General features: G+C 38.1%; 1 protein-coding gene across 1 annotated transcript; it reads right to left on the bottom strand.

The window, feature by feature from the left end:
* Window positions 1–6,134: 6,134 nt before the first annotated feature.
* Window positions 6,135–13,809, bottom strand: LOC135216126 (perlucin-like protein). The gene is made up of 4 exons (XM_064251190.1): window positions 13,690–13,809; window positions 8,185–8,364; window positions 7,882–8,007; window positions 6,135–6,388 (listed from the first exon to the last, which is right to left on the bottom strand). The coding sequence occupies exons 1-4, from the start codon at window positions 13,739–13,741 to the stop codon at window positions 6,267–6,269; spliced, it is 480 nt and encodes a 159-aa protein (XP_064107260.1). The 5' UTR covers window positions 13,742–13,809; the 3' UTR covers window positions 6,135–6,266.
* Window positions 13,810–26,008: the final 12,199 nt, after the last annotated feature.

Raw genomic sequence — 26,008 nt, 5'->3', positions numbered from 1 at the left:
AACCATTCGAGACTACAGATCCACCACTGAGGTGCCAAAGTAGGAGTGGCTCCAAAACTCATATGGGCTAAGAGAGAATACCGAACAATGTACAAACCGTAGGAGACTACAAATCCACACCTGACAGGTGTTCGGGGGAAGGGGCAAGAAAACTCATTAGTACTACTGGTGACAAATATAATCATTCCTTTTCCTTACATCTCTACTGCCTTCCTTAAGATTTAAACATTAAAAAAAATCTTTTGAAATTTAAGATCAGGTTTATATATACCATGAGTGATATTCGTATTATGGCCATAACTTTCTCTTATAAAGCTAGATTCAATATTATGTGCCTTTCCACCGCATTATTACAACTCTTTGTCCCTCCTTCCCAGTTGATAACATGATTGTCCTAACTAACGTGTACAAAAATACCAATGTTCACCTCTGCATATCTTACTCACTTTTTATGCTGTTCTTTTCCAGAGCTTCACCCGTTTGACCAAGAATGACATTAAATTTTATATACACACCCTTTAGTGCTGTCGGGAGAATCCTTTATAAGTACGTTTTATTGTTTTCTGTTAATAAATGCGACATTAACACCAACATTCTTAAGATGGGGCATATTTTTCATATCATTATTATATGGTAGTACAAGCAAATTTTTTGTATTGTAAAGTTCTTTTTTGTTTTGATGCAGACTTTTTTTTTCCGTTTATGATTCATTGTCTAATACACTATAGGAAGTTTCAATTTCTTGCCACTATTCCTACTGTTGTCTATTTCATCATCAGTATATTCAGGCTACATATACGTAATGCTCTTAAAAAAATAGGTGAGAACACTGATTTCTAAACCTTACTACTCTGACAAGAATAAAAATGTACGTAGGAAGAAATATTAGCAAGTTTTCTGTAAGCACTGTATTTAAACTCACTACTGTTTCTGCTTATGAGGCAATCCAAAAAAGGGTTAGGCATCCATCTTTTTCCATTTCAGTAAAATTTTCCACTGATTACAAATTTATATTCTTTTACACATAATTTAATCAGTTCAATTAAAGTGTTCTTAGAAAATGGGATATCCAGCTTTTTTCTCTAATAATTCCAATGAAAACACCTTTGAGAATAGTGATGCTGTATCATAACTCACAAGCCTGGATTCACCATTATTCTGTACATTGTTTAGTTTATTTATCAGGTCCACATTGTTCTTGATATTAGAGATGACCAACCAATGGGTTAAGAATATTTGCTAGGTACAGTGATGCTCAAATCTCATGCGACATGACTCCATAGGATTTTGTTCAAAATTCACTAACTGGCAACTAGCATGCTCCATATTTATATCTCTTATTTCAATGCGGAAACGTGATTATTGCATACAATATGGACAAAATATGTTTCATAAGTGTGAAATCTGGCATATATTTCAAAACTGTAAGAAAATGTCACGTGTAGCAAATTTCATCCGAAACATTTTCAAAACTTTCGTTCACACATCGCTGAAGCATTTGACCAAAATGAAGTCGTCATCAAGCATCAGTTCAAATAAATAAAAAAAACGAAAAAAATTGTCATAACATTAATAATGCTTCCAAAGCCAACATAAAATTTGAAATAGTCCTATTTGATTGCTTTTACACGTCAATGCTGAAAAAAAATGAAAATATGTATATGCAAAAGTAGAATGCGCCCAACGTGTCAACTTGTGAGGGGAGCGTGTGTGACGTATGTATCATTAGTGTCGGTGCAACAACCACCCGGTATAACATAAGTAGGTCTACACTGAGTAACGACAGTGAAATTATCTTGTAAACACTTACTTTATATGTGAGGAATATTTGGATTTTCATACATAATTAATTGTTATAATTCTTAAATATTTAAAAAACTATGACATACTAGCAAATATTCGCCTATGCAATTATTCATTGTTCAAAGCCAAGATATTGTTCCTAGGCCTAGGTGTTAGATTTCTTTAGTTTACAATTAACAATCACATCTCTCTATTAGCAATTTCTGGCCAAAAAGCAAATGAGGTTATCAACACATTCTTGTTCTTCAAGTTACCTATGAAAGAATAAATTATACACCAAAAGCGTGGAGGACTTTTAAGAAAATAATGTTTTAAACCAGTTGAAAAACAAGTGTTCCATACGCCTTGATATTAATACTTATGATATTTTGATTAATAGTCATCTTCTCCATATAATCAGAATCATCATCTTTTATTCCTCAAAGAACAGGTAATCTCTACAAATATAAACATTAGTAACATTACATCTCATAAGGCTTAGATTAATTATTCTTTTAAGCCTATAAATAATTTTGCAACATATAGGCAGCTTAAACGTAGCCTAAAACTTCAACATTCAAAGAAAACTGGTTGTTGTTCATATTCCTATTGTATTCATCAAAAAACATAATCTCTACAAATAAATTCATTAATAACAGATTATATCTCAGATGGCGTAGATTATTTTTTTAGGCCTATAAAACATTTTGCAACATACAGGCAGCTTAAACACAATCGAAAGCTTCAACATTCAAAGAAAACTTGTTTTAATTCATATTCCTACGTTGAAAATGTTGTTATAACTGTTGAGCTTATTAGGCCTACTGTCATACAGCAGCAGACGTAGTTATGTTGATCAGTCCGAGGGGCATGTAAAGTGTGCTTTCATTTTTGGCACAGCTAACCTTATCACACCGCACTTTGAACTTAGCAGCGTAAAAAAAGAAAATCAGTTCATCACACAGATTACGAATTATACCAATGGATAAAAGGGATCATATTTATATAACCATAAGGAAAATAGGGCTAGCTGTGAATTCACAAACTTTTGAACATGTATGACATTTGAAAAAAAAATTATAATACTACTTGGCAACATCACGTTGAGTCTGAGAATCTGGACGATACAAAAAGAATCATGTCGCATTAGATTTGAGCACCACTGTACTTTTATTGTACCATACATGTACAATGGCAGTGGAGAGGTCACTCACATCTTTTTTATGAGTCCAGCTAGCTTTGCAACTAAGCCCCGCCCACTGCACGCTGTGATTGGCTATCGCCCGAAGGGGAATGACGTCACACTAGTTAACCGTCCAAATGATTACCAGCACGGATTTGACTCCGTTCGGTAATGTTGAGTTTCGTACATGAATCATGACACCACAGATTTGAGTTGTGAAGTATGCAATTGTGTTCTCCGTAAAAGATATATTGCGCAATAAAAGATATATTATGTATCATTATGAAGATCTTAGATCATTTTGTCTGTGCATATTTTTTTTTCATGCGCAGCCTAAATACATGTGCATCTTGCTTTTTTATTATTATTATTTTTTTTTATTAATTGGTGTTGGCCTACATTAGCGGTTCCGACATGGACACATTAATTGAAAGGAAGTATAGACTTATGCAGCCAGTTCCGATGTTAGGGTATTAATTCATCATAATCCTGCGTGTTAAGTGTTAATATAATTGAGATATAGGCCTACATGTCAGTTTCTTATATTTTGAGGCAATGACACGATAGGCCTACTCGTCAATTTCTTATATTTTGAGGTAATGATAGGGCATAAGCCTACTCGCCAATTTCGTATATTATTAGGCAATGACAGGGCATAGACCTACACATCAAATTATTATATTTTGAGGTAATGACAGGGCATAGGCCTACACTTCAAATTCTTATATTTTGAGGCAATGACAGGGCATAAGCCTACTCGTTAATTTCTTATATCTTGGGACAATGACAGGGCACAGACCTACACGTCAAATTCTTATATTTTGAAGCAGAGCATAGGCCTACACATCTAATTCCTATATTTTGAGACAATGACGGGGCATGGGCCTACACGTCAATTTCTCATTGCAAATAGTTTTCTACCGCATCTGTTGGAAATATAGTAGCAATTAAGTAGTATAGTAGTTTCAACTCCACAATATATAATGTATGTGCATATAGTGGAATGTATACGTATAAGCAAGAGCACATACACATATGCTACATCCGTGGATGGTCAAATCTTACGACTATCTTAGCCTTACACACAACTATCTAACTGCTTTCAATGAACTATGTTGAAAATATATTTACTAAAGGGATCACAAATTATATTACCGTGACGAGTAAAAATATAAGGTTGCTGTAGCATTTCTATGAAAATGAAGGTTATGGTAGAAAGGCATCATAAAATACTTAACAAATTAGAAACATAAATGACAGATTAAAAGTAATATATGAGATGATCCAAACCAGTCTTCGAGTAGCCCGTGAATACTTGGTTTTGGGGGCATTCTTGTAGTCTCTCTGTGTGTGTGTGTGTGTGGTTAGGATAATATTAACGCAGACTATATACATAACGATCCCAATTACTTTTAATTAAAGCAAATTACTAAATTTCAGTTAAATAGAGTAGGCAGATAATTCTTTACGCCAGTATTTCATGAATAGGTCTATGTTTATTCTGCATGTTATTTATAGGATACCATATGGAAATTTTTCGAAGACGCTGCAGGCACCATAACAGCAGTAACAAAAACAAGCATAACCACAACAAGAACCATAATGAAACAGCTGAATATGCGATAGGCCCATAATTCAAATGTCATAAGCAGGACCCACTTAGACTGGTCATACGCTGCGTAAACCGACAAAAAGACTTATAGGCCTATACGTCATATTTTATGATCTTGTTATTTGAAAGGAGATAATGTCCATAAGAACATTCTCAGCAATTTATATTCAATATGACTTGTATAGCCTATCATACTCCAACCTTTTGTTAAACAAAGGTATATTCTAGTGTTGTAGAGTGCAGTCATTGCATGTCATCCCTCCGAATGGGTAAACGATTTCAATGAAATCGATTTTAAGACTATTGAAATGTAGTAAAATTTCCTGAAATCTATATGAAATACCAGTATGCGCAGCTCTTAGAAAAATTTTTGTGTTTAAATTAAGAATGGTGAACAATCTTGACAATATCAGACGGCAATTAGCATTATCCAGTTTCAAATGCACCGATTTGAACGCAGGCATTCCCAGAGACTTTCATATTCAGGTGAACCTCATTTACGAAACACGAGATTGCAGAAACGTGGAACACTTCTGACTTTATTCATATTTTCCAGGTTTTTTTTTTTTTTTTTTTTTTTTTGCCATTTTTAAGATGCGTAGATAAATTTTATTTCCGGGGATGATATAACGTTTCCTATTGATAATCAGCACAACGTATTTTAGTAAGGTAAAACAACCATTGCAAAATAAATAAAGATGAAAAGAACCACAGATTAACCAAATTTTCGAAACAAGTTCCAACCAATCAGCTTCAAGGAATAGTCGTGACATAATCGTGGTTCGCTATGGGTCCCAATCACCAGCAACTGCCTACTTGTCAAGAAATCTTGAAGTAATCCTAAAACATATCCACCCACTCCAAAATTCTGAAGTTTATAAATAAGTGCCTTATGTTTCATTAAATCGAAAGCAGCACTAAAATCTATTTGAGTTGCTCTACACTCAATACCCTCATCGATCTTGCAAATTGCATGTCAAATCTAAAAGAGCACCTTAAGTACCTAACTGCTTCCTGTAAGCATATTGACTATCAGCTAACAATCCTGTGAATTCCACATACTTATATAATGGCTTAAAAATAAGTTTTTCTGCAACTTTGGAAAGCACAGATATACCGCTCTCTGGATCACGCGTTGCGTTAATAAACTTATGCTCATCTGCAAAGATACTAATTATGTCGACATAAACGTCTATGGAACCTTCAATCTTAAGAGATGAGACACTAAAACCTTTTTAAAAACCAAAGGGAAGAAGCAATCCAGTTCCCCGCCCCAGCTATCAAGGTTATCAAGAATTTTCTTTACAACATAAGAGCGAAATGCGAGTAAACTAACAGAAAATATTGTCTCACAATTCATTATTAACGAATCATAGCAAGCGTGAATATATGTATGTATATATATATATATCTATATATAATATAATATATATATATATATATATATATTATATATATTTGAAAGTGATATTATGTCGTGAGAAACTTAATTGAAAGAAGATGTAGAGATTTCTTAATTTGACTATAAACTTAATTTGGAATAAATGAAACCAGACAGTTGATATGCTTTTATTCATGAACTCCACTTCAGAAGATTGTAACTGAGTGGAGGAGAGAATAAACATCGTGAACACTAGTGTCCCATCCACCTGAAGAGAACTATAACTTATTAGTGGATGTCGTTAGTCTTTACTTCATGCAAATGGGGTGGTGGATTAAGTTGCAGTCAAGGTCGTTGAAGTAATACTTCCGAGCAGAGTCCAGTCCCAAGCAGTTCTCCGCTGAGCCTCCAGTAGGTTCATGAGTCCAGCCTTTGAGAGAGAGAGAGAGAGAGAGAGAGAGAGAGAGAGAGAGAGAGAGAGAGAGAGAGTAGAGAGTTCGTAACAATAGATACTTAGATCTCAATATCGTTGAAGTGTTGTGCCAAGTTTTTTTTTTTTATGCTTCAGATGTCGTGTACTGTGATAACTGAAAACAAACTATGTAGTCAGTTTGTTGTGGCTATTTCATGCTTTTATAATACATTTACTTTCTTTTGAAATTCAACATACTGACTGACAACGCTAGGGAAAAAGAGGGTACAGGGTATACATTATCAAGACAATACTCTGACTTGATCTGTTGCATGAAGTTGATTTACTGGTGATACAAGACTCATGATTTGTTTTTATCTTTTCTTCTTTCGCCAGGAACAACAAAATTCATAATTGTGAAAATTCAAAATGCATAGTTTTCATAACACAAAATGCACAATTCTGAAAACTGCAAGAATAAATTAGGTTGGATAACTAAAACAAGTAAATTTGTATAGATCTCATAATTACACAGCAAACATGTCATAATTCATTTGAGCTTTTAATCTAATATTCAAACATATCTCTTTACCCATACTTCCATCTGTATGTCTGACCACCATATATATATATGTATATATATATATATATATATATATATATATATATATATATATATATATAATATTATATATTGTATAGTATATATGGAGAGTCAGGCAGATGGATGTGTGTGTAGAGAGATGTATGTAAATTTAAATATTAGATTAATAGCTTACAACACCAGAAGCTCGTAGGGGGTTAGTGCCGTCAGTGCACCTCTTGCGGTGCGATATAGGCATTACTTAAGGTTCTTTGCAGCGTCCCTTCGGCCCCTAGCTGCAACCCCCTTTCATTCCATTTACTGTACCTCCATTCATATTCTCTTTTTTCCGTCTTACTGTCCACCCTCTCGTAACGATTCATAGTGCAACTGCGAGGTTTTCCTACTGTTACACTTTTCAAACCTTGCCACTGTCCATCTCCCTTTCAGTGCTGAATGGTCTTAGTTGCCACAGTGTTTGGAACGCAAGTCAAAAGTCTATAAATCAATCAGTCAGTCTATAACACCAGAAGTCAGGTGTAGCTGGTTTTGTCCTTGTTACCTCCAGTGAATTATTACACGTTTACTGTGTAATTCTGAGATGAATACAAATGATCTTGTTTTAGTTTCCTGACCTGATTTAATCTTTCATTTACTAGACTTGGGCATTTAATGTTGTCTAAACTATGCATTTTGTTGTTTCACAATTATGAATTTTGTTGTTCTTAACGAGAGAAGAAATAAAAAAAGAATAGTTGTCAGTATTATTGCACCAGTAAGTCCTCTATATGCAGCAGTATCTTGAATTTCAAAACAAAGTAAATATATATACATATACATATACATATACATATACATATACATATACATATACATATACTATACATACATATACATATACATATACATATACAGAAAGAATATATACCTAAAATTGATGAATGTAAGGCCCAGAATGGTGTCCCACGAGGGATCCTGGATTCATCTTTCGCCCATTTCCAGTCTCCCTCATATGCCAAGTCACTTCCGCCTAGCCAGTAGGTTCCGGAAAGTCCTGTGAATAAATATCAAGGAAAAAAAAGAAGGGTTCATTAATAAGATAGCTGTTGATTGTGAAACTGCAAGATGTATGATCTTTTGTAAAGGGCTATACAGGACAGTCACATAGATACTCAGCATGAAATCAACATTTGACATTTAATTCAGTCCGGTACCAAGAGACACGACTAACCGTAAGTAAGGATGTACTCGTAGAAGCTACGATGGGCGTCCGAATCTACGACGATTGCCAGGTGTGCGCCCACGTCTTGACAGAATATGACGGCATCTTGCCAAGGCATGGCCACATCCTGGTGAAACCGGAAGCAGCTGCCTTGAATCTCTACCCAGCCATCCTCACACTGAACGCAACCTACAGGAAAAGAAGTCAAGTTTTCTGATGACGTGAATGACATCCAAGAATTTCCTGTGTCAAGGATTTGACTACTCGAGATCCTGATGATGGCGTTTTTGCTGTCAAAAGATCATTTACAATTTGAATGGAACGGCTTTCAGTATCATTCGATGTACCTGTCATTAACCACCGTTTCTTACAGGACAGCGATAGCCAAGCTAAAGCCCGCCACTAACGTTCAGTTGGACTGCGCAGTTATAACTGTGCAGGCAATTCTTCGACACTTACGATACAGGCAGTTTCCTTAGTCCTCCGTAGCATCCATGGCGTCAGCACACGATGCTCCGGCTGTAATTGACTTGCTGACATCGTAAAAGTCTCATAAACGTCAAGTAAGACGTCCGGTGAGTGGTTGATGAAAACGAATTAAATACTCCCATGTAAATTTGTTGAGTTTAAATTTGGCCCCAAGGACTTTCATAATGTTTATTGCATATTTTATGAATGAAGGAAGAGTTCCATGGAAAGATTTATTAATAAGTTCATATGATCGTTTGCTTTCGTTTCAAAGTTGACATAATATATAGGCCTAATATTTTTTTTCTATTTCATTAAAAGGGTTAATACTGATTCGTTTTCGTTTAGAGATTGACTTTCTTATGACGTGTTACAATGAATGAAAATCCTTAGTATACTACTGTCTTCCTGTGTTTCATTTGATTAGTCTAATTTCATTGCAAAGCGAACTTCTGTGAGATGTAAGCAATGAAAAAACATACATAGCCCAATATTGTTTGATTTTGTTTCGTCAGAAAGTCAAATATTATTTTGTTCTCATTTTAAAACCGATTTACATGCATGGTGAATAATCTTATTTTACATTATTTTGTCATAATAAATATTTATTCTAATTGAAAAACTGTCTTGCACATATGGTTTATAACAACGAATACACATACATAGGCTTAGAATGTTCGATACCTTTGGATTTACTTGCCAAAGCAAAGTCTCATTCAAGAATGGTGCTGTCACTTTCAGCCTTCAATATACACTATTATTTTTCCTGTGGAAAAATGGCAAATTTATAAATATATATTATTCTGACATTCGTATCAATTATCAAAAACAAGTAAATCCAATATATATCCTCACTTTAGGTATAAACCCTTTTCAGTGCAATAAAACCCAGCTCAATGTTCTTTATTAGTAGATGTTATCTGTCCACGGACGGACAACTAGCTGAGCCAAAAAAGTTGCTTCTACCACATTAACGTTGAAATGCGCATGCGCAGCCGTTTGGCCTGATGCTCATCGATTGAGGTGAGCTATTTACCCAGGCCGCCTGTGCAGGCCAGAAAAACTGTGCAGGTTGTCCACACTAAGGTGCAATTATAACTGCGCAGGCGTAACTGAACGTTAGGGGCGGCCTTAAAAGACGAAGTCTGTCGTCAACCGCATCAGCTCCCATTTCACTCCAGTAATAATAGATTACTTGCTCACGTAACGTCAACTAAGCCTTTTGAAGGGAAGTAGGATGCCGGGAGCGATAAGAGTTGGCCGCACCTGCCATTTCCCGTAGAAATGTTCACCCACATGTCAAAAATCCAGATATTAAGCTGTTGCCTAACACTTATACTCGGGATATTGCGAAATCAGCCGAATTAACGTCTGCAAATATTCCCATATGTATAGTAAAGATAAAAATATTTTTCTGTTATCCAGCTCATTATCAGTTACGATATCAACTTGCCGCCTTTATGGCGATTTTGTAAATATACAAGTTAATTAGCGGTTTCTGTATTTACATATGCCCCTTCTTTATGTTTAAATCGTGTCCACTTTTCTAAGCTGAAACCAGATTTACATACTAATATCTGTATCTGACCATTTAGTGTTTGTATGTTGTACGTATGTCTTCTACAAGGCAGAATATTCTGGACACTTTTCCGAATTTTTAGAGTAATATTTTTGCCCTTATTCTATATTAATGGCATTTATTTGTAAATTAGTTCAATGCTTATGTATGTAAATAAGTGTAGCTAAAATCCAAGTAAGCGTATTGAAATTCATTACCGCCACGATGAACGAGACTAACATCGAATACACATATACTTACAGTAGATAAATACCAGACAAAATTACGGAAATGCTCTTTGGTGAACGATGGGCAGCTAAAAATAGCAATAAACGAAGTATCGATGAAAAAGGAGATGACCCAAGTTTTACAGGGCACAACAAAATTGTATATCGCTAATACTTTATTTTTGTTATTAATATTTTACTATAGAGCATAAAAGCTTTTATTTTCGATAACTTTAGCTCACTATTTTACTTTGTAGTTTTTTTTTAATTTCATTTTATCTTATTGTATGTTTTGTTATTGAAAATGCACTGCGATCAATTAAAACGGTAATTAGCACAAAACTATATAATGATTATGGCAAGATAATCTGTAATAGATGTGCAAAGATAGATAGAAAACATTTAAAATATAATTCTTTAATTTTAGCCAATATTATGGAAGGTTATAGATTTTTTTATGATTTTTAAGCTTTTCTATTTTGCTCTTTTCCTCTTTTGAACATGCTGCAATAAATTTCGACTATCCAGCTTTAAAATGGAACCAAAAGTGGTATTCTGCCATGAAATCTAACTTTACACGGGCCGTTCAAAGAGAAATATTGCTAAACAAATGCGTTCAGTGAGAGATGGTTGCACTACACGCAGTGGTTATCACTACAGAAAAATATATATACAGTATGAACGGATATACTCGTTTTATTTGATATAAAGGGATGTGAAGACAATACACACACACACACTCACACACACACACACACACACACACACATATATATATATATATATATATATATATCTATATATATATATATATCTATATATATATATATACATATATATATATATATATATATATATATATATATATATATTACAGTAAATATCTGACATTAGGGGTTTCAGGAAATCCCCAGGGAATATGTGGAATGACCAACTCGCTTAGGAACATTTGATCCCTAAGGGCTGTTACTAAACACGGCGAACTAATCCATCTACAGTTTCGTCGTGCTGAGTACTATAGTAGATTCACATCAACCTTGCCTTTGATGTCTAGGCCCGTCCCTTACGACGCTCCTGATTGGCTGTTGATAAGCCAGTCGCAGGGCTAGAAACTCTCAGTCTCATGAGAGAGTTCACATAGGCATGGTGTATGTTTCACCTCTCCTGAGGGATACGTCTGTCAAAAGTATCCCTCAGGAGAAGTGGAGACTGAAAGTTTCTAGCCCTGTGACTGGCTTATCAACAACCAATCAGGAGCGTCGTAAGGGACGAGCCTAGACATCAAATGCACGGTTGATGTGAATCTACTATAGCCCTTGTAAAACACACACACACATACATATATGTGTGTGTAAGTGCTTGCGTGCGTGTGTATGTATATGTGTGCGCGTATAAAATGGAACCTCAAGGTCTAGTAGTCATGATTCGAGCCTCTAATTCTATGGCCACTGTATAATTGCAGTATTGGGATTGAGACATTCCATTAAATCTTATCAGAGACCGTTGAGAAAGGCAACGAGAACATTTCTGTGAGATGAATAATTCACTATAGAATAATGCATAGTAAACGAATCCAACCGAACAGCAGAACTTGTAAATGGATGTAACGACACTGAATCAAGTTTACAGTTTAATCCTTTCAATAACTCGCATATCTCCTCGGCGGGTTCCATGTTATTCAGGCAAAATGCGTCTCGTCCACAAGGAGTGTTCTTTTCCGTTTTTGCGAATTCTGTAAAATCGTCTCTAATTTTTAAAGTCTGATATGAATACAGCTTTCGTCTGATGGCTTTCTGAACAGTTTTATATTTTATTATTTTTTTTTTTTACTTTTACTGAAGATTCCTTTAACAAACTCGGTTGATTATTTAGTAATCGTTTGGCCAATGATCATGATATGTTACACAACTTCTTATGACAAAAAACAGAAATATAAAGTAAAAGATAAATAGTAACACGTTCAAGTCATGTTTTCATCCCTGAACATTTTCTAAAAGTTGAAATACAAGAGAGATTAAAAAAAATCATTGCTTAATTATATTCAGTGGACATGATGAACCCTTAACAACTACTAAATGAAACCCCAAAGGTACGGTAAATATACCAGCGTTTTTTCCTATATTTTTCTTTTTCATTTTCTCAAGAAAATTCAAGATGTAGCTTTTAAACTTCGACCAATTCGAAGACAGATCTTCCAAATGGGTATTTCCAATGCACTAAATAGACTGCAGAAGCACTACTATGACGAGAGAAAAGAAGTTCGCTTCCTAGCTCAGCATAAACCACCGAGTGAATGGATTGTATCCAGTTTTTTCTTCTTTATGTTTCAGTATAATTCAAATTAATATTATTCTTGACCTTCGAACTCACCTACATCAATCTGTTCACCTCTGTCTAGTAAGTACTACTGTGCTCCTGGTCCTATAGTCTAATAATATGAATGTTTGAGGATGGTAAAAATGGAAGGTCTGCATTAGCTGACGAAATTTGGATCGAGTTTTTCACAAAGACTTAGTAACCGTAAAAAGAAAGAAAGAAAGCAAAAGTGTTGATTCACCAAAACTGTTCCAGTAATATGACAATGTTCTTTAGCTCTCAAGGTGAGACTAGCTTCGGTTTCTTATTTTGATCAAAGCAAGCAACGTGTTTTACAAGCAAACGGTGATAGAGCTATCCCCTTTGGCCCAGTGCATCCTCTCTCTCTCTCTTCTCTCTCTCTCTCTCTCTCTCTCTCTCTGTTATCTGTTACTCTTTATGTCTTGCTTGCAACTAGGCCCAGCTTAGTAGGTGCATACATCCACATGAAGACACCAAAAGGCACTCATTTACCTCCTTTCCCACGATAGGACGCAGACATTTAAGAAAAAAAAAAGGGGGGGGGGGTGGGATTTGCAAGACGAAACAAGCGACTGAGTTTCAGTGAGTTGCACTAATCATAATACGCATAATGATGTTCATACATGGAACATAAAGTGAGCTTGCTTTGGTATCTGAAATATTACCCGATTTTTATCGACAGCCTACTTACATATTACCTTATCTTTTATTAATCACCATATATTGTGCTGATCTAATCTGGGTATTAGCTTCCATTTTATATTAATGGAGATGAGATCAAAATTTATTATTTTCATGTACTCATGTCTTTTTTAGGTGGAAGTAAAAAAGGCTAAAAACAATCCTTAATTTATAATTGGTCAAGTTTCTTTTAACGTTTTCGTTGATACAACTTCCACATGAAATAATAAGAAAGGTACTTACTTGCCCCAGATATAAGGAAGGCACCAAAAATCAACGCTAAAGCCTTCATCATCGCTGTTTTTTGTGGTCCACGACTGGTCACAGCTTGTAGAAGGTTTCCTATATATGCCCCAGGATGGTTAACCTTATCACTGATATTTTGATATCTGTGGTAACGAACAAGTGTGTCCCATCTGACCGATTACTCTTAACGGAGTTGGGACTTGGGATATTGCCATTGTAATCAAGCCCATTAATACATCTTACTTGATACCTCCGCTATTTGTAATAATGGGTGGCTTGTTCATAAATATATCTTCACTCGCCCCATTATTCTTTTAACGACTGGTTATTATAATCTGTAACCTCGCTACACCGTTTCCAGTGTTAGGTAGTTGTTGTAACTTTTATTATTATATGTGGATTATTATTGTTATATTATTATTTTATTCTGCGGGAATATTTCATGATTTTATCATTTCTCTCGAAGGAAATGTTTTGTTTAAAGCGTCTGCGTTACATGCTCTCTCTCTCTCTCTCTCTCTCTCCAATCCAGCATATGAGAGGATACTACGATTAACTAGCTTAGAAGGTGGTTACTTTATACTGCTAGATAGCTTGTAGTTTATAGCAGTGGAAAGTAACCTGATGACCACTTACAACAGCCAGCTACAGCTTATGTGTAGAATTAGACCTAATTGCCTAAACCGCACCAGTAAGTTTCATTTGTTTTCGCTCAGTTGTGAAATATAATTTAGTTTAGAAAACAATTTGATGTCTTGAATTTGGAGTTAAAAGAAGCATTCAGTGTACCACTCATCTTCTCAATAAGAATTTTTTATAAATCTTGGAGATATTTGCTAGTTTCTTTTAATTCACCCGCGAATATTTGTGTACTGATGTCATCAGTACCAATTTCGTACGTAGCTTGATCATTTCTAAGAATTTTCCATCGAAGGACACAAGGCATTGGACTAATCAAATTACTCTTAATGTCTATGGAAGAATACAGACTGTAGACAAAGATTGTAATGCTTCGATTTTTGTTCAATATATTAGGAATACTAGACAGAAACTGGAAGGATATTCATTCAATTTTGGTGAATCGGAACCAAACAAGGAACCATGTCCAGATATGGATACATATTTTCCAGAAAACTTTCTGGTAAGGTAACCGTAGGTTAAGAAATGATATTTGGATTTTTCTCAAAACCTACATACAGATTGAGTCTAGGGAAATTAAATGGCTTGAAAGTACGGGAAAACAAAGTTCTTATTTTGCAGGTGTTGATGTATTGCCTTTTAATCAGAAGTACCATCCATAGTTGGTTAGAGGTTTCATAATAAGAGTGCCTTTCTATGTAAATTGGAAAATGGAACTTTGCTTCTGATTAATTTTTTCTGCTGGTTCTTGTTGTCTTTGACGACCTTAAAGGGAGGGAGCGTCTTAAGAGTTATAAACCGAGTCATCTATGAATGTATGGTCAACAAGAAGGCAAGCAAAGAGAAGCAAGGTTTTTTAAATCAAGCTAGTAACTGAAAAACTACTTCCTTTAACTCGAGGCTAGAATTAGTCGGGAATAACAGGTGCCAGAAATATGACTGACTATACGGTGGTACCCAAATGTTAGTCACAGGGAGCCTCTTGCTAACAGAGTAGTATGTCAAAATGGCAGTGATCGCTGAACAAGAATTTTAGTCTGATAGTGAGCTACAACTCGGGCTAAACAAGCCCAAAGATACTTGAGAACTTGATAGTCAATCGTTGTCTCGTTAAATTGATGGTATTTGTAAAAAATATTGAAAAGTTGTTTGACACTGTTTCTTTAAATATTTCTTTAAACATATTCTGGGTCATAGTTAATGACCGAACAAAGAGTTTTTGGCAGCAGTGAAAGTGCAGGAGGCCTCCTTTACGCGTCCCAAAAAGTGTGCGCTGGGAAGAGATAACAATTTGCCTAAGAATATTTGTCTAAATCGAAATAAATTGACGTTCTTACATCTCTACACAAAGAATCAAATTTCGTGTGAAAATCTGAGCAATATATTTCAATTTTTCAACCAGGAAACCCAAACACAGAATGGCTTTGTTATTTCTCTGTTCAGCAATGACATTAAAACTGTTACATTAAATCATATCGGTTACACATTAAATGAACGGGATTTTATCTTGCTCCGGTGTTCATTGCTGAGGAACATAAATATATGACTCAATATCTGTAGAAAGCAAGTCAAAGTAGTATATAATTGAAATTGGGATAGACTGGAGGAGAGGAAAATTAGAAAATAACTGTTGTAGTTTTGTGAATATGATTTTGATAATTATGACTATTATCCATTCTTATGTCAAAATGAATGTGATGGATGTGTTTAAAGTAAGGATTTTGACTACATAAGGCCAGAAGGAGAAGGAGGTAGCATTGAAAAGGACGAGAATGAAGTTTCAGTCACGCGATACACACATGAACTCTGCCTGCCTCATGATTTTCCAATCATTCTGGAAGGGTAGGGACGGTCGCGAGCCTCGTTGGCTCCAGTTGTTCGCTCAGACGTGAATACTGTGGCATGAACTCGACCTTAAATTTAAATTCTCTGTAGGTATATCTAAATATTACATAATCTCAAAACTAAACAAATTCTCGCCGTAGGCTTCGTGTATTACACCTCTAATGTTACTGCACATTAACGACAATGACAAACTACAAATCTTATTAGATACGGTAAAATCACTAGCTATCCATAAGTGCCTGCTGGCCGTACTTAACAATTGAGACGAGATGTAACGCTCGGGGCAAATGCTACATATTCAAATGTTTTGGAGGAAGAAGAAGCTAGCTATATTGGGGATTTATCGAAATTCTCAGCCTTGAACGAGATGGTCATTCAAGTATCGTGAGTAAACAACACTGGGAGAGCATTCAAGTGCCCTAAATGAGCAGCTTTTTGACAGTTGCTGGATAAGGTTAAACTTGCTCATTAAAGGGCGAATTTTCTGTCTGCACCCAAGGACATCTAACTATAAGAGTTCAGCGGTCCGTTATTGCCTCACTTTTTTCACTGAATAATATGCCCTTGAATAAATGTTCTCCCTATTTACATTACAGATTGAAAGAATGTTTATCCAATCAAAAATCAAACGTGCTCAACATCATAGGACTGCATTCCATGTTAGTCTCCTCCCTCACTCTAGTACTAAAGGTTTCAGCAATGGTTATCGATCCTCAGCATAAGGGATTCGGAGATTTATTGTTACTGTAAATCTCATTTTTTAATATATCCCGGAACTGGCGGTCACAGTGAACGGTACAGAGCTGTTTGGTAATCATTTTAATTTTAGTCAATAGTTCATCCTATCAATGATGAAACATTTACAAATTACTTAAAGTATTTTTCTCTTTTGCGTGTACGACAGGTAAGATGACTTCAGACCACCTATTTCCAGTTTTCTTTATTCCTCTCTCTCTCTCTCTCTCTCTAGGATTAATAATCTAATGGGAATTGCCAAAATGACAACGCGAAAAGGTAACAGTACCTTGTAATTTAGAAATGAACTGGGGTAAATGGGCATTATTGCAAAATAGTCACGTATGGTGTAACTGTGCTTAGAATGTTTCATCGCCTGTTTCTGTCAGATGCTACCACTTACCCAGATAACAGATGCTATCTCGAGACCTGGCTTTATCACCTAAATAATAGTGGCTGTTTAAAATGTCCATTCAAGGACAAAATGGGACAAGGATGCTTCCTAATCTCGTAGTTTATATATCACACATTGGATTATTATCATTAAAATAATTTAACCAGACCACTGAGCTGATTATCAGCTCTCATAGGGCTGGCCCAACGGATTAGAAATAGGTCATTCTGCGAGGTGATGCACACTCGCATATTAAATACATTTACGTACTCATGTTTCCAAACATACTCACAAAAAAAGCAATATTAAAGTTCAGAATAAATTAAGTAACATTTTTACATTTCCTTTTTTAAAATTCATTAAACGCCCTAAGGGTTTTTTTTTTATTTCCATTATTTACATATTTATTTTATATTTTATCAATTAAATTACAGCTTTTCAGAATATTAAAACTGGAAAGATTAAAAATGTAGAAGATTCTGACAAAATTTCCTTCATCAATGTCCTTCCAAAAGTTGATCATTGCTGTTGGTTATATTTTGGACAGTCACACAACACGTTTGACTGTTATCAACACTTTGCACTCTGAGCATTCATGAGGAGGGCCATGTGGACTGTTCATTAAGTGTCCATGTGTCAAACGTATATGGCCTATTCGAAGATGCGTCAGAATTACTTGACGTAGGTCCCGACGGGAAGAAGTTGGAGATCTGCCTGGGCCACGAAATATTCCTTCGGCAACTCGAGCCAGATGTCCGAGGACAGCTAACTGACGCATATACCCTCCCCGATGACGAACTCGTGGAGAAAGCTAAAAAGCTAACGCTGTCAAATAAGGCTGCGAAGCTCGCCGCTCCCCGATCTTCCGTATGCCTAGCAGCAGAGAAGGAAGAAGAAGACGACGACCCAATGCTTGAGATCGGTGCCGTGACCCAGAGGAAGACCTTCCACTCGCAGCGGAGCAAAAACTCCTGGTGCTACTACCACCAGAAGTTCAGAAGGCACTCCAGGAGATGCGAAAGCCCTTGCACCTTCCAGCAGTCAAAAAACGGCGACGGCAGACAAAACCAAAGTCGCCTATGGCAGCAGCCTCGTCGGAATGACACGCCGTGGGATTTTATGTACGCGACACGATATCCAGCCGGACGATGCTGGTAGACACCGGGGCGATGCATTCGATATTCTTGCCGTCAGAAGACAGCAGCTGCGGGCATGACAGCCCAACCACCTTCGTCGCCACAAACGGGACCCCCATCCACTCCTACGGCATGAAGTCCCTCGAAATCTCCATCTTGGGGCGCAACTACGTCTGGCCCTTCACCATCACAGACGTCAGGGTTCCACTACTGGGGGCGGACTTCCTGGTGCATAACGGCCTCCTGGTTGACCTGGGCCACAAGCGCCTCCTCGACAAGGGGACATGCCGTTCCCTACCACTCGCAGCGGGCCCAGGCGCCCCCACAATTTGCACCATCACCCTTCACAAGTACGGTAACCTCCTTCAGGAGTTCCCCGAAGTCTTCAAGCCAGAACTTCGTCAGGTAGCTGGGGCGCCGCCCAAACACGGAATATTCCACCACATCACCACCATGGGACCCTCGACGCACACAAAGTTACGACGACTCCCCACCGGGCCGCCTTCAGGATGCAAAAAGGGCGTTCTTGGAAATGGAATGAATGGGTATCTGCCGGAAAGCATCAAGCCCTTGGGCCTCACCCCTCCACATGGTACAGAAACCTGACGGCCCCAGGAGGCCTTGCGGAGACTACCGGAGACTTAACCTCGCTACGATCCCCAATCACTACCCCTTGCCAAACATGCAGGACTTGACCGGGGCCCTCCATGGAACAAAAATCTTCACAAAAGTGGATCTTTTAAAATCTTACTTTCAGGTTCTGGTACATCCCGAGCACATTCCCAAGACCGCCATCATCACGCCTTTCGGCTCCTACGTCTTCCATTACTCCACCTTCGGCCTGAGAAACGCAGGGGCCACTTTCCAGCGCCTAATGGACAGCATCCTGGGGACCTGCCCTTCTGCGTCTGCTACGTCAACAATATTTTGATTTTTTCCAGGTCCCCGGAGGAGCACCTACACCATGTCCGAGGTGTTCTGAAATGCCTGCAGGAAAACGGGTTGGTCGTCCGATTTGACAAGTGCACCTTCAGCGTCGAGAGGGTGGACTTCATCGGACACGAGAACTCCGCAGCAGGCATGTGCCCCATGGCCTCGAAGGTGGATGCGGTGCAGAAGTTCCCTACTCCAACTACTGTCAAGGCCCTGCAAGAATTCATCGGAATGGTGGATTACTACCTCCGGTTTATCCCCGATGTCGCCTGCACCATGTCCTCTCTAACACAGGTCCTGAAGGGCAAACCAAAGAACCTGATGTGGGAGGCAGAGCAGGTGCTGGCCTTCCGCAACACAAAGATGGCCCTCGGCAGGGCCACCACCTTGTCCCACCAGGACCCCACTGTGCCTTTACGCCTCACCACTGACGCCAGTAACGTCGCTTGCGGGGCCGTCCTTGAGCAAATGGTCCAGGGCGTTCCCTAGCTGCTCGCCTTCTACAGTAGAAAACTGTTTCCCGCTGAGACGAGATACAGAATGTTCGACCGCGAGCTCCTGGCTGTGTACCAAGCGGTGCGCCACTTCCACTACCTTCTCGAGGGTGCCCCCTTCACCATCAGGACAGACCACTGCCCCTCGGTACACGCCTTCACCAAGGCGGGCAACGCCTGGTCAGCAAGACAACAGAGGCACCTGGCAGCCATCACTGAGTTTGGCTGCACCATCCACTACGTCCCCGGTGAGAAGAACCCCGTGGCTGACACCCTCTCGAGGATGAGATCAACGCCGTCCACCTCGGGATCGATTACGAAGACCTTGCCCGGGAACAGGCCGCCGACCTGGAGACTGCCACATATCGCACAGCCCTCACCTCCCTCAAGTGGGATGACATGCCCTTCGGACCCACAGGCACGACGATCCTCTGCGACACCAGCACGGGTCGCCCCCACCCGCTGATCCCAGCCTCCCACAGGAGGGCCATATTCAACGTTATACACGGACTCTCCCACCCCTTGGGCCGGGAGACAATGCGCCTCCTAATGGAGAAGTTCATCTGGCACGGAATTTGGAAGGACTCTCGAGAGTGGGCCAGGAATTGCGTCCCGTGCCAATCAAGCAAAATAAGCCGGCACACAGAATCGGGCGTGGGGGAGTTCCTGCAGCCGAAACGAAGATTTGGCCACATTCATGTAGACGTTGTGGGTCCCCTGCCCCCTTCCGAAGGTGTCAGATACCTCCTGACAATAATCACTGCTCCACCAGGTGGCCAGAGGCGACGCCGATGTCGGATGCAACCAACAAAGCATGCGCCGAAGCCCTTCTCGCCAGTTGGATCAGCTGATTCGGATTGCCTGATGATATCACAATGGACCGCGGACCTGTTTTTCTGTCGGAGTTGTGAACCGCCCTGGCCTGCCTGATGGGGACGTCACTCCACGCCACCACCGCCTACAACCCGGCGGCTAATGGCATGGTGGAAAGAGACCACTGATCGCTCAAGGCATCCCTAATGGCGTGCTGCACCGGTGAGGACTGGAAAAGTCAACTACCGTGGGTCCTCCTCAGCCTCCGGACCGCCCCTCAGGTGAACAGCGAAGCATCACCTGTGGAGAAGGTATACGGGGAACGATTGGCAGTCCCAGGCAAGTTCTTCCCGACCAATGCCGACAATGCAGACGTCTCCATCGCCAGACTTTGGGAATTTGCCGGAAAATTCACGCCCTACATCAAGACCTTCTCTGACAGAACCAAACACTTCCTCCCGAAGGCCCTATCTTCCTGCAAACACGTCTTTATCAGGGAAGACGCCCGCCACCCGCCACTGACGAGGCCCTACCGAGGCCACTTCCGCATCCTCCAACGCACTGACAAGGCATACTTCATCTCCATAAATGGTCCCGAGGATTAGGTCATAATCGACCGACTGAAACCCGCCTTCCTGATGGACGAAGTGTGCGCCGACGCGGATCCCGTAGGATGCCTCACGCCTCCTCCTCGGCAAGGAGCAACACTATTTGTCACCAAACCGCCCAGTTGTAGCTGCGGCCGCCCTCAGAAGGTGGTCGAACCCCCCAAGGATCACCCCAGGGGAGACATCCCGTGTCCAAAAAACCCCGAGGACTCTGAGGCCGAGGATATACCGAAGCAGCTGGTCTCGCGCACCCGAGGCCGCCTCCGCCGGCCCGCACGCTTCCACGAGTAGCAATCAGAAGGAGTATTTGTAAGGACAACGCTTTATCCGCAAATTCCTCTGTACATATTTCTACAATTGCATTGTTCTTACTTCCCTCCTGGAGAGCTTCAGCGGGTTTTCTGCCAATGTATATATCATATAAGATCACGTTTTGTATGCTTTTATATTCTAAGTTATATGTCTCGCAAGAAACACAAATCGGCTATCACCGACCCATTTTTACTCTCTCGCTGGTTGGATACCACATTTCCGCCCGCACGCTGTGTATTTGAATTTCCTTTACCTGTAATAAAAATCAGTACACTTCTACCTGCCTCTTTGTCCACTCCTCACATTATCATTATTCTTAATAAAACTGTGTAGTATATATATATAATATATATATATAAATATATAGATATTATATATATATATTATGAATATATATATATATATATATATATATATATATATTAATATATATATATATATATATACATAATAATATATATATATATGATATCAATCGACCACCTTATTAGTTCCTGGACTTATGTAAATTAATGTAAATATAGTGCATTTATGTACATTCCTCCTTCCTCAGTAATATCGGCCTTCTGCCATAGTTTTTTTTCTCTTTTCTTTGTTGTGGTCTCTAGTTCCTTCATTCAAGGTCAATTTTTTCAGTATTAAACTGCATTTTTCAAGAGTGAACGGGCAGATCCGACTTGAGTCTTTACATATCAAGCACCTCGTTCCTTCCCTCAATTCTAGTCAATCCTCTACTCAGCTTTTCTTGGCGTAGTCGAGATCTGGGTGGGCAAACGACGGTCCTACAGCCATTCCTTTCTTGTCCTTCGCTTTATTAAGGTTAATATTCCCTTTTAATGCTAAATTTCTACAATTTTAATGTCACCTTGTAAATAATTTTTGTATTTTTAACTTTTAACAATAATTTATATGAATAAATTTAGTATTTTATGTTTTCCTTTTAAAATAGCATGTAAACTTTTAATTATATTTTTTATAAATGTGAATTGATTTTACATTACAGACTGATGATGTGTCAGGATGACACGAAACGTATCTCATAATAAACTCCTTAACTGATCTACTGAGTTTCGGTAACCCTCTGATGTATATACTATATATATATATATATATATATTATATATATATATATATATATATATATATATATATATATATATATATATATATATATATATATATATATATAATATATACATAATATATTATATATATATTATATACATATATATATAATATATATATATATATATATACATATATATATATATATATATATATTAATTATCTATATATAGATATATCTATATATATATATATATATAATATATATATACATATATATATATATATATATATATATATAATATATATATATATGTAGTTCGGATCTGCTCGTTCACTCTTAAAAAATGCAGTTTAATACTGAAAAAATTGACCTTGAATGAAGGAACTAGAGACCACAACAAAGAAAAGAGAAAAAAACTATGGCAGAAGGCCGATATTACTGAGGAAGGAGGAATGTACATAAATGCACTATATTTACATTAATTTACATAAGTCCAGGAACTAATAAGGTGGTCGATTGTAGATCCAACGAAAACACGTGGCTGGGGGCAACCAGACACGACGTTCAGAATTTTGTGCAAACGGGTTATTGAAAATGCAAGGCTTACTCCAAAGGGGTTCCCAAGTTCTACCACAATCGGACACGGTGTTTGTCTGCAAAGAGATGGTATCCTGGCATAAGGCGGGGCCACACGTGGGCGAGCGTTACACACTACTTTCTTTCAATCAAAAGTTTACAGACCACTCAGAGGGAAGGAAAATGACTGGGAATTTACGCAGAGAAAACTAGGTGATGTTCACTAGTATCACAAGGGGAGTAATCACAGCATTGAGCCAAGATGGGGGGAATGAGAAGCTAAACAAAGGAGGGGGGGAGTTGCCCTGGAAGAATGGAACTGAAATACAGATGAAAGGCAAAACAATTCCCTGGCTGAACTGGAATTTACTCTCACAGCACCTGGAAATCCTGAGCTTGGTAGTCTTCTTATCCGCTGATATTTCTGTGCACTATGGACGTATAAAAATACTTGGGGTTTCCCAAGGTCTAAGGTTCCTCTGAGAAAGAGCTGCTGGTCCCTGCTCCTTTTAAAATTTCTCCTGGTAAGTTCTGCCACGCCCTGTAGGGATTAAATTCCGACAGCCAATGGGAGCAGAGAAAGCTTTCTAGAGAATGGATGTTTTTAGTTCAAAGGGGCACCTTGCATATAGACAAGGATGAATGAATCTTGTTATAAGAGATCTTAACTTTCCTTGGTTCCGGCTTAAAATCTTGAACTATATATAATATAATATATATATATATATATAATAGATATATATATATATATATATATAGATATAATAATAATATAATAATATATTATATATATATAACAATCGCAGAGATTTTCATATTATTGCTGAAAAAAAGTCAGAAAAGTTTGAAGTGCTGGAAAACATTAAAAAGTGCCAGATCAAAATTCGACAGTACGCTGATAGAGTGGTTTAAGCTCAGATTAATGTATTTCCGGGGAGATGATTAAGGAACAAGCCAGAATTTTCATAAAGAACTAACCCAAACGAATGATAGTAATTATTCATGAGCTTTGGGGTGATTTCTGTGGTTCGGAAGTGGCTTTGTCCCAAGGGTGTCGGTTTTAGGAGATAGAAGTGTATTACTCCCACCCGCTCCATTATAATCCCTGCTAAAAATCACATTTACAGTGTTATTGAAGTTTTGATTTATGAAGTTTTAGCTGTTTCAAAGATACGCCCTTTTCCCCTTTGCTGACAACAAAATTAAGTGAAAAATAAATTTTCAGATAGGACATGGACCAGCTCATGAGATCCAAAGGGTATAATATTAAAGTTTTTATTTACAAAGATATATTTCTAAGAAGTATAACTTACAGTAAATATATGGTCAACGAAAAACAAAACATTCAAAATACTGAAATACTAAGGATAAACTAACTACTAAAGGTGACGATAAGATCAAAATGTTAAAAGCGAAATAAACACTTGTTAATAGTTGAAATCAGTTTCAGCTTAAGGAAGGGGTATGTGACTAAATAAAATTAATGTGGATAAAAAGCAATCACTTGCGTTCCTTTCATGTGACAAAAAGTGCTTAACCAAACGCTAGAATTGTGATGTGTGTGCCCGCAACTGTGTTTCTGGGGTGATAGGCTAGTTGTGTCCGATTGTGCTAGAAAGGACAACTCATTCTCATGATTGATTTTCAGGGTTATCGCTTTTATTAGTAATTGTAAAAAAGTTTAAACAATAATTATTGTCTAGGCAAGGAAGCAGATTTTACAGAAAGTTATTATATTTTGGTAAAATGGACAGTTATTTCCAAATTACGATACCCGCCATGAAAACGAACACGTATAAAACAATGCTCAATTGAACGCGCTCTGTTTAGGGGGTGGTGTTTGAGGACAACGATCAGCTGATTATGAGCTACCGTTGTTTTGACGTTTCTCTCGTCTGTTTAGTATTTGAAAAGTTCTACCCCGACAAGAAATTCACAAATAAGCAAATCTAGTGATGGAAGAAGTGGATAAGATATTAATTTTAACTCTTAATCAGTTAGGATGGTATGTATCCTGTTATTTACAGTAGATCAAGTAGACGAACATAGGTAGGTAGCTACCTACTACCTTACCTACTAGTAGCTAGTACCTAGCTATAGTACTATACCTAGTAGCTAGCTGTAGCCTAATGTTAAAAGGCCTAGTAGGTACCTAGGCCCTAAACTTTGTGGGCCTACTAGCTAGTGCCTCATGAGGTACTGTTACCTATTGTACCTAGTAGGCTGTGGCCTTAAGGGGTAGATATACCTACTACCTAAGCCCTTATACCGCTGCGAACTAGACTGTGGCAGTTGACGTGTTTCTATAGAATTTTACCTCCCGAACAAGAATTTAAAATATTTTTCTGGTGGGCTGTAATTAGGCTAACCTGTAATTTACCTTTGAACTCTATCCTACGGTAAGGGGCCGATGGGAATGCGGGGTTTTGGATGGGGTAAAACAACTACCTATTATCCTACGGTAAGGGGGGATTGATGGGAAATCGGGGTTATGAGTGCTGTAAAACACTTGGGGGAAGGGTTTGCTGTGTTATTTCCTCTTAATTATGACATTTGAAACACGAAATAGGTATAAGCATAGATGAACGATAAACCAATAATGGAGTCGTTACATAGCCAAAATCTACCTATTATGGGGAACAATTGACTGGACTAGCTGATCCAGTTTTCACCGCATGTGGATCCACCCTCCAAAAAAGTACTTTAACACACCCTGACACTGGAGTTGGGCACCAGTCACGAGTCATCGGTGGTGAGAGCAG

The sequence above is a fragment of the Macrobrachium nipponense genome, chromosome 6 (genome assembly GCF_015104395.2).
Source record: "Macrobrachium nipponense isolate FS-2020 chromosome 6, ASM1510439v2, whole genome shotgun sequence".
Taxonomy (NCBI): domain Eukaryota; kingdom Metazoa; phylum Arthropoda; class Malacostraca; order Decapoda; family Palaemonidae; genus Macrobrachium; species Macrobrachium nipponense.
The sequence above is the reverse complement of the archived record's forward strand: the minus strand, read 5'-3'. Positions and strand labels throughout refer to the sequence as shown.

Excerpts from the sequence above, each read along its gene's own strand:
- LOC135216126 (XM_064251190.1), bottom strand. The coding sequence starts at position 13,741 with ATGATGAAGGCTTTAGCGTTGATTTTTGGTGCCTTCCTTATATCTGGG. Across the intron at positions 8,365-13,689 it reads CTTCCTTATATCTGGGGCAA|GTTGCGTTCAGTGTGAGGAT; the intron begins GTAAGTACCTTT and ends CTTTTCCTGTAG. Across the intron at positions 8,008-8,184 it reads CGAGTACATCCTTACTTACG|GACTTTCCGGAACCTACTGG; the intron begins GTTAGTCGTGTC and ends ATTTATTCACAG.